At 50.3% G+C, this 10,046-nt stretch overlaps 2 protein-coding genes across 2 annotated transcripts; one reads left to right on the top strand and one right to left on the bottom strand.

The window, feature by feature from the left end:
• Window positions 1–4,257: 4,257 nt before the first annotated feature.
• Window positions 4,258–7,329, top strand: mRpS23 (mitochondrial ribosomal protein S23). The gene is made up of 4 exons (XM_037236835.1): window positions 4,258–4,348; window positions 5,323–5,440; window positions 6,117–6,278; window positions 6,759–7,329. Exons 2-4 carry the CDS (start codon window positions 5,397–5,399, stop codon window positions 7,048–7,050), a joined length of 498 nt encoding a protein of 165 aa, XP_037092730.1. The 5' UTR covers window positions 4,258–4,348; window positions 5,323–5,396; the 3' UTR covers window positions 7,051–7,329.
• A 596-nt stretch (window positions 7,330–7,925) lies between these two features.
• Window positions 7,926–8,910, bottom strand: Bka (FCF1 rRNA-processing protein Bka). Its single transcript, XM_037236443.1, has one exon. The coding sequence runs from the start codon at window positions 8,701–8,703 to the stop codon at window positions 8,104–8,106; it is 600 nt and encodes a 199-aa protein (XP_037092338.1). The 5' UTR covers window positions 8,704–8,910; the 3' UTR covers window positions 7,926–8,103.
• Window positions 8,911–10,046: the final 1,136 nt, after the last annotated feature.

Raw genomic sequence — 10,046 nt, 5'->3', positions numbered from 1 at the left:
ATGTCTTGGAAACAAAAAACTCGACGCCAGGTGTTGCAGTCTCTCTGGGTCGCGTAGCGTCCGCTCTGAGAGTAACATCTATTCGTGGCCAACAGGTGGACGAAAATGGTGACGCATTTGAAAGAAGTACGTTTGAACGCATCTGGACACCAACTCGTACGTTGAGAGGTATTGCGGGCGTATATTTCACCCGTGCGGTTTTTAGATTGCTGACAATAACGTATTGGTCTTCGCAGTACCGCGATGTGGTGCTGGAGTCTGGTGGTGGAACTGGAAGAATAGAGATAAAATAACTATTTTCAGTGCTGCTGTTACTGTTCATCTGTCCAGATGACAGCCTCAAAGTTGTAAAAAAGAGATTCTCCAGTGTACTCTTTGGACTGTAAGAATCGATTGTGAAAGACATCCAGACACATTATTTTACGATGGTCACTGTCGCGCGCTCGGCGCCCACCTCCTGGCGTTACTTGCAGTGGCCAACGCAGTTCGGTTTTACGAAAACTGCGACCCAAGTCATTACTACTCTTGCTCCCCAAGATTATGGACGTGACACAGGGGCTTTATGACGCACTCAGCTCCTGAGGTTATATGGCGCCGCCAGCATTTCACCCTGGCCGGAAGGGGGAGGGCGGGGGGGGGGGGGGCGAATCGAACCCCGTGCCTGTGGTTTCCCCAGATGCGCAGTGGTTGGCGCAGGCGCGTTTGCCACTGCACTATCGTTACCCGACGCACAGCCTCAAACATTTTGATGGCATCCGTTTCACTAGTCGATTCTGAAAAAAGAGGAAAGCTCTCAGGGAAACATAGGATAGGTTTGCCCGGATTTAACTCAGTTCGACCCGCTCCATTCAGCACTAAGGAGACCCCTTGTTTATTTCCAGTAAATGGGCCCCCTTACGTATAACACTATCGGGCACATTGTTCTTCTCGGTCAAAAACTGAGCGGTCATTCTGTCCCACCGCGGTGTGTTTTCAGGTCGTCATCCTGGCGACGCTGAGCGGCATCCCCTGGCCGCCTCCTGACGCGGGAGGCCTTCTGACCCGCTCAGTCGACCCTGGATCGACGCATGAACCGTCGTCATCGACGCATGAACCGCGCAACATCCCTGCTCGCCGCAGGTGGCCAAATAATTGGCACACAAACTCCAGTTGGGCTCAACGGGCCCATGCTGGAAAAGGGTTGGAGGGCCCACCGTTCGGTACTTGGGGCCCTGACTGGCACAGGACGCTTCTATTACCTCAGTGTGAGCACTCACCATAAGTTCTTATGTTTCCTTCAATTGTCAGAAGGTCCCGACCGATGCAAGATACCCTTCGCTATTCGGGCTCCCGTCCCCGTCCCCGTTGAGCAAATCTTTCCCTGGCCGATTCGAGGCCATTTGCTGACACAGAAATGCCCTATTAGGCATTATGGGCCCCTGGGCGATACAGGAGCCCGACCAATGTAAATCGCGCGTCCGGCCTCGTCGCTGCTTGGGAAATGAGCCCCCAGAGCTGAGACCAACATGGAGCCGACTGTTCGTTGTTCGTAATCTCTGGTCAAAATAGAGGAACGCTTTGTCTCAGGTGTCTCTATCGGTGCAAGAGATCCTCTTACTGACATTTGAGATCACGGCCCTATGGGCGAGGGTCCTTAACGTGACAAACAGCAAACCCTTTGGACACTTCAGCCATCTCATCGGCTCTTGATCTTTGGTCTTGATAGACCCTTCGGCCCCTGTTCGGGCCCGCTCAAACACCACCTCGACTCCGGGCCACTCGCCGCCACAAACCCCTGTTCGGCACTGTTGCCCCTAATCGACACAGGAGCCCCTTATTGTATCAGGAGCCCCGAACGTAGCAAATCGCGGACCCCGGCTCTGTTTCTGCTGAGGATATGGTCTGAAGAGCTCAGACGGACATGGAGCCGACTGTTCCGTATTCTTAAGCTCTGACCGACTTAGACACCCGCATTGTCTCAGGGGTACCTCAAATGACGCAGGAGGACCTCTGACTTATATTTGAGGTCAGGTTCCTACGATCCACGATTCTTTATGTGACCTCCAGCCATTCCTCCAGGCCCTTATGCCCTCCAACCGGGCCTATGATCGTCGGCTCCGTGAATGTTTGTCGGATGACCGTTGGTCGCCCGGACCCCTCTTCGGGCCTCATCAAACACTTCCCTGGGTCGGTGCGAGGCCCCTGAAATCACAGAGCCCTCTGTTTGGCACTGTGGGCCCCTGACAGATACAAGCCCCCGACCAGAGTGAATTACTGGCCCGGGCCTTATAGCTGATTGGGCAGTGGGTCCTCAGACGCATACCGACACGGAGCCGACTATGTGGTACGGTGATACCTGACCCACACACAGGTTGATGTCGATTCAGGGGGTCCTCGATCGGCGCAACGGGTTTTGATAGTTATTTGAGGGTCCGTCTTCGCAGGTCGGGGTGCCCAAATAGGACTCTGATCAGCCCTTTATGCCCATAGACCCTCCAACCGGGCACTTGATCGTCGGGCCCGATAGGCCCTCTAGGTTCTTCGGGCTTCCTCGAACACTGCTGCTGGTCGAGTCGGGCCCCTTGGCAACACAGGGCCGCTGTTGGGTGCTGTGGGCCCCTATGTAAATGTAATCTATCAATGTAAATCGCTGGCTCCAGCTTTGTCCCTGCTTGGGAAATGGGCCCTTGGGTCCATGCCACCACGGAGCTGATTGTGTGTTGCTGGTGGTGTCTGACTGAAAAATACGCCCTCATCGACTCAGAGTGTCCCTGATCAGCGCGCAGGGGCGTCTGGCTGGCAGTGGATGATGATACCTCTGGCTCTGAATGAGATCTCCGGCTGGGTTTTCGGGCCCCTAATCGTAGATTCCGAGGGGGCACGCCCCCCTGTTCCCCCCCCCCCCCCCCCCGCCTGCGCTACTGAGTGTTGGCTTTGGGTTGGCGGCGGCGGCGGGGCGGCGTTGTGGCGACGGTGGTCGCGGCACCGGCGGGGTGCCGGTTGCGGCGGCGGGCATATCGTTGGCCTGACCTGACCAGGTCACCCTGGACGGGGCGATCGGGAGGGCGGGGGAAGGGGAAGGGACGTGGAAGAATGACTGGCCGGTTCTGTACGGTCGGGAGGCTGCGCGGAATGCGAGGAAAGCAGGATGCGGTGCGGAGCACGAGGAAGAAATATATTAACGACCGTGAGTAATTCCCGGCGGCCGACTCCGGCTGACCGTGTTGGCCGACCCGCGTGGCGCCGGTCTCCCAGGTGGCCGTTCGACCGTCCAGTGCGGCCGTGTTGGGCAACCCTGCTCACTTCCAGTCGAAACACTTCGGTCGTTCGACGGCCGCCGGGACGAATTGTTCTCACACTCGCACACCCATACCGTGTGGCAGGCGGAGCAGGTGTGCTGAAACACGTGTGCTGAGCCAGTGAACCACGATGCATTGACAGAATCCGCTAGTGCATTTTGATGCCTCGCAGTACTGGCTGCCACAACGCGCTGCCCGACAACGCGAGAATTTTACAGAAGCACCGTGCTAAAAAAAAAACGGCAGCAACGGCAACGCATATAGTTAGCGTCGAAAGCTTAGTGATTTTCGCATCAAGCATGAGTGCAGGAATGTGCACGCTTTGTGCAACGGTGTTGTTACCTAGGCAATTTCTGACAATTCACGGTGAATTAACTTTGACTTGGCTCATCATTGATTATATAAAGCAGGCTGCCTGGAATAACGGTGGTCCATTAACCAGATGAAATTTAAAAGGGCAGATCGGTGAAGCCCAGCTGGGGCCCATCCGTGGTGGTTAAGAAGGTCCGATTTGGGCTAGTTAGATGGGTCCCATCTGGGCTGGTTATATAGGTCCCAACTGGGCAATCCGGGTGGGCCCCACGTGGGTCACAATAAGGCCTCACGTGGGCCCCAGGAGGGCTGCCTATGTGTGACCCAGGTAGCTACCCATAACATGCCTACATGGGGACGAAGTAGGCAGCCCTGGTGGACCCCATATGCCTGTCCATCTCGGACCTCAGCCTCTGGAACCTCAGTGAATCTAGTGCAAAGCTCTCTCTCCGAATATTTCATTCGTGTATCTGGTGACTTGATTAGGCGTTGTGGTTAATCACCTCGTTAAACCGGCGGTGAAAACGTCCATATTGATGGCTATGACCCAATTAGTGGTGAAGTGTTCATTTTGGCGGTGATTATATAATTTGGTACAAGTTCTGATTTTGGTTATGTTGATTCATTTTTGGTGATTTTGGGAGCGATAATTTAGTAGCCCATTGGCATGACCGGGTTGGGTGCCGCGTATGATCACGTTGTGTGGTTGTAAGCAATCTTTCTCGGGTAATTGTAATTGTAAACACTTCAGAAAACGTGTAAGTTGACGTGTTCAAAGGACATGAGGCCAATCCTTGTTCATTGCATGCATTCTGCCTACAAAAATGCGTTACCTCGTGATACAGTTGTCCTGTCAACAAGGATGTTTTAGGGACCTTTATTCAGGTGTCAAAACGGAATTTCAACATTACGCCCAGGTGTTACGCCATTAATTAAGGTGTTACGCCATTCAACATTATGCCTTAAGCGCTGCTTAGGTAGCTCAGTCTTGGTGTCCCAATTGTGGTTGCTAGCTCAATATCTAAAGTCTGGAGCATGGCTTATGTCAAATCCCATGGGTTGTGAGGTTGAAGCCACTTTTAGAGCATGTTTTGCCATGGAGCACCAGGGTGATCTCCATGGATTTAGCAAAAATGTGACATTGACCATGGGTTAGGGGGTGTTACATACTTGAAACCAAACTTGTGTGAAACTAGATTATTGATGCTCAACCCATTGGTTTAATGTATGCATGCAGTAGGTAATTAAAAGATGGCCAGTTGTATTGAATAGGCAGTGAGGAAAAGGTACACAGCAAGTGTTAGACTCTTGAAAGAAATGATGTCAGTATCTGTGAGCACAGTGGCAGGATGGCATGCCAGTGTGTAAAGCTGTTCTTTGAGAGGATAGCAGCAATGGACTAAGGTTTTGCTTTGAACAGTTGGAAATATTGCACATGTTTTACATGAATTGCAGCTGGCAGGATGCAGTTTCCTGTTCTGCTGAATGGTGCTTCAGCTCATAACCATAAATTGGGCTGCAGCCACTAGGTAGTTGTGCTATGGTTGCAGCCCTATTCCCTCCCCTCCCCTCACTTTGAGACAAAAGTGGGCAAAATTCAGGCCAAAGCCTTCAGTTCATCAGCCTTGTCATGAGCCTCAATCCCATCTCACAAAACTATGCCCCCCTGGCAAATGATGTGCAAGCATAATGTTATGTAGTTAAGTTGAAACTGTAATATGTGCTGTTCCAGGGTGTACTTGACCCCAGCTAGGAGACTTCACACCAGTGGTGTGTTCGAGAAACATCCACAAACACAAGATCACCATGGCTCAAACCCGACTGGAAAAAATTGGAACCATCTTTACGAGGTAATGTGACTAGTAAGACATCTCATGGTGCATGTTAAGCCAGTAATAGATGGTATTGTCATCACCACATGAATGATTTAAGATGTATAATGATTTCTTTAATTTCTGGCAAACATGGGTGACACCAGAGAAGCCATGGTTTATAGCTTGACCTCCGGTGATAATCTACACACACACACTTTACAATGTTGTTGATAATATTGGCTGCTTTCTCCTTGGTTAGTGGACTGGTGACTAAGTTTTGAATGCATTTCAGGCATTCACTTTTCAGTTTTTTGTTGTTGCAATTTTCCAATTTTGTGTTCCCTGTGTTACTTGAATGTTCATAGGGGAACAGTGCTCGCATAACAACATTTTAAGGTCATGCAGTGTGATCTTTTTTTCCTGTTCACTACTACTTGTTGCTGAAACCATCATGCTGATGCAATCAGTGGCTTGAAACACATAGGCCTGTCAAAAGTGCAGGTGACAAGGACTGGCCACTGAGACTGCAAAATTTCTGGCAATTAGCCCTACTCGACCTGCAGCCCCACCTGCAATGATGTCACACTGCTGTGCCACACATCATGTGATACACTTAAGAGCCTCATTGCATCTGAGGGCATCCTGTTCCACTTCCTACAACCATACTCCGCGAGTACCGACGTAACCTTGTCTGTCTGCGGTGGCATTGCAGGGTATCAGGCTTGATTCGGTCAGGCTCGATGCACAGGGACGATCGGCCGCTTTGGTATGACGTCTACGAGGCGTTCCCTCCCCGTCTGGAGCCGCGGTTCGACCGGCCTGTCAAGGCCGTACCAGTCAGGCCGATTTTCTACCAGGAAGACGCCGTACGAGCGTAAGGAAACGTCTTTTCCGTTTGGAGTTGGCAAACTCCAGCATGGACCAAGGTGGTGGGGGCGAGGACATCGCGCTTTCCATGATGCCAGAAAACGCCTGACTGACACTACTCTTGGCATATTTGATTACAGTTGGCAGCGAATCTGGGCCCATCCGAGCGCACACCACCTTCCACCCAAGACTCGGTGCTGGACCCACCCATAGCCAGACTGTGACATAAAACCCCACTCCATGGCTTTGTCGCATTGGCATGTCTCGCTCTGTGATAAAAATCGTCAGCGTCACTGATCCAGAGTGCCTAGTTGCCCTTGATTTCGCTCATCGCAGCTAAACCTTCGGGGAGCCACTGGCGGGTAGCGGGTTTGCTAGTGGCACGAATGTTCCGCTGCCGAGTCGCTTGTGTGCGCCTGTGATGAGTGCCGGGCATGACACAGCAGTGGGCCGCCTCACGGACGAGCCGGGGCCCTCTGTGTTGCAGCCGGTTCCAGCGCGAGTTCGGCTCGCCGGGCGTGCTGCGTCTGCGCGGCTCGCCGGACGGCCAGCCGGCGAGCGTCTGCGACGAGTTCGTGGAGCGGTGCGACGCGCTGCGCCGCGCCGCGCCCGCCTCGTCCGAGGACGAGCTGTTCGAGGCGGCGGCGGACGCGTTGCGGGCGGAGGGTGTGAAACTGGGGCGCTCCGCGGGTGGCGAGAGCCAGGCCCCGCCGCCGCCGGCGGCACCGGCGCTCCGCGTGGCCGACCTGTTCGAGGAGCAGCGCCCCTCGGGCAGCTGACCGCGCCGCTCAGCCGGCCCGGAGGGGTTCATCGGGACGACCGCAGGGGCTGGCAAGCAAGAACCGCCTGCCGCGGCGGCTGCATCGGTCTCGTGGATTAGCGATATCATTTTGTGTTTGTAAATATAAAAACATGATGAGTGCATTTAAGTGTGATGTATATTCTGAAGCCTGTCATGGCCCAGATAATTTGATTTGTGCTGGAGACTGATGGTGTTCAGTTTAATGATGAGAGGCACTTTTGCTTTCAGTAAATCCAACAGAAAAAGTGCTGGGGAAAAATTATGGATGCATTTATAATACAAATTTTTGACTTGACTTTGCAAGACACAGTTCTTTGTGCCACATTGAATGATATACATAATCCTGGTTCTGAAAAATTATGCTTAGACCTTTTTACATTTCAGTGCCAGTTTTGTCTTGTGTGATGTAGGAGGAGCAGCTGCTCCCACTTTTCTGCCCCCCTTGTGGTCAAGATCATTAAAAAAACAGTATAGTACAAGGATGACATTGCTGCACATGCCCTGTAACTTAATGACACAGACATTTTGAATCATTGGTATCATCCTGCGATGCTTCATTAAAGGCATGACCTGGTTTCCAGGGACAGGGCACTGAACTAAACCTGTGGCAAAACACTCAAATTGACAATTTGTTTGATGTAGGACAGACATAAAGTACCTCTCCATAAAAGTGTGGGTGCATTAGTAAGAGCATATTATATGCTGGTTGAACTATCCCTCATACTCATGTTACTCCATAATGCACAAGCACAGAAGTGTGTATAAATATGCTGGTTAGGCATCCCTGGAAAGTATCATCACAGAACTTTGTCAACGGATGGCAGATTTTTAAAGAAACAGAACAAAGCCACTTCCATGGTATATTTACTGCCAAAGGACATCTGTGCACTTTGGTTGACAGTCAGTAGTCTGGCAATGAATTCACACCACCAGATTTCATATACTGCCGTGATGCATAATGCATAAACACATATGAAACCAACACTGGTAGTACTTGTCCAGCTTAACTGTGCTCATCATCCCCAAGACACTACTTGGGAGCACCATACGCATCAGGCATTTGCTCAACTGTATACCTGTGCTGGGAAATGAACATGATTGGCACTCCTGGAATCTTCCTCAACCTCCTTTTCAAGTCCTTGTCACAAGTTGCCACTACATAGCACTTATGCTGTGTCACACGATTCACCAAACAGTCATCAGCATAGGTACCCTTGTGGATGCACGGGAGCCGCTCTATGCGTGGATCTTTCACAATTTTCATTGCCAGGCGGTACTTCTGCCCAAGCTTTTCCAACTCAGCCAGAACACAATCTGTCAGATATGGGACACACTTGGCATACATGCAGTCCATCATGCCCTGCACAATGTCAATCTTGTTCTTGATTGAAAAGTTGATGAAGTTAGTGTCTAGAAGCACATGGTATGGAGGACCAAGCTGAGTGTTGTACTCGAAGAAGAGCGCTGTCGACGTCTGTGGGGCCTTATTAATTTTCGGTTTTGACAGGTCCAGCTTCATCTTCCTCTTCGTCCGATCTTTTTCTTTAATTCTTGAATCATACTGAGTTATCATTTTCTTCATGACTGCGAACTTCTGCCGAGCTTGCTGTTTTTGTTTCGCCTTACCCATGGCTGTCTTGCGGTGTAGTTCTCTGAGACCTTTAGGGACACTAACAAAGCTTTCTCCAAAGTATGATGTGCCACAAATGCTATACGATGTAGGTTAACAAAACGCAATGCACGCTAGGAGCACCTAGGTCAGAGACTAGCCGCACCTGTCCTGCACGACACCCACGAGCTGAGAAAAGCGACACCCGCACACTGCGCCCTGCCCGCACCGTTCGCTCAGACACCAATGCGTCCTTTTTCCCACATGACCGATTTGGCAACGTGTGCGTTGGAAATGTATTTTTTAAGTTTGTCTCATTGGTCAGTAAAAAAACTCCTACAAGATTAATTTCGGTATAAAAAAGAATGTTCTGTAATTAAAGACATGAAAGCCACCATCAGGTATGATGGAATAATCTAGCTTTTAATTGTTAGTATACTTTTAAGTGGAAAATTCTGCTCCAGACGACACCATCTCTCCATTTGGTAAATATGCTCCTCAATACGTCATTACTTGGATACGTCATAGTGCCTTGAACAACATCGAGAACGATTTGTAGGCCACTATATTTGGAAATCGCACTACAAATGTGTCCTCAACGTGTCAAATCGTTCATACCGAATACCAAATGTGAACGATTCAACAATCATACACTTGTTGGTCTCCATCGGCGCATGGTCAACGAAATGGCAGGCTTTGAATGGCGTTATTATGACGTCATGGATGCCTGGGTGATGTTGAAATAGTCTCCCCGAAAAAGTCTGCACGTCTTCGAGGTCGTGTATCTTAGAAGGTAGTAGGGTTTTGGTCTTCAGAAGGGCCGGGCTGTGAACTGCATCGGATGACCTTCAAGATGGCTATTTCAATTCAAAACCCAGTAAAATGTGGAACACTTTCCCTAAATGATGAAATGTACATACTTATACATACTCAAATGCAAATATTTCATGTCAAAATAAGCATACTTGTCAAGACCGTTTTTCAAATTCGTTGTCTAGAAAACGCCATCAGGAACATGGCCAGGATAATCAACCATCATTCTTTCACGCCTAGTCGACACAGAACAACGGAAGGACTGCGAATATTTTTACTTTTTCTTCAGCAGGTCTTTCGCGGCAACGCTGCAGAGGCGTTTACATATTCGCAGCTCTCAAAGTGGCCTTTGTCTACCACAAGGGTCACATTAAATCATGGGATTATATTAAACGATGCTACGGAGCGTTTCTAGCCTTACTTGATTCCCAGAACGGCGGCTGTTAGTAAAACTTAGAAGAGAAAACTTACTAAGATGAGAAAATGGACACAGGGACGCGTCGCAACGTCCCCCACAATCAGCTCAAAACAGTTTGCTAGCGCGCGCATAG

The sequence above is a fragment of the Pollicipes pollicipes genome, unplaced genomic scaffold (genome assembly GCF_011947565.3).
Source record: "Pollicipes pollicipes isolate AB1234 unplaced genomic scaffold, Ppol_2.1 Scaffold_7261;HRSCAF=8764_pilon_pilon_pilon, whole genome shotgun sequence".
Classification (NCBI taxonomy): Eukaryota; Metazoa; Arthropoda; class Thecostraca; order Pollicipedomorpha; family Pollicipedidae; genus Pollicipes; species Pollicipes pollicipes.
Note: the sequence above shows the minus strand (reverse complement) of the source record. Positions and strands in the feature narration are given on the sequence as shown.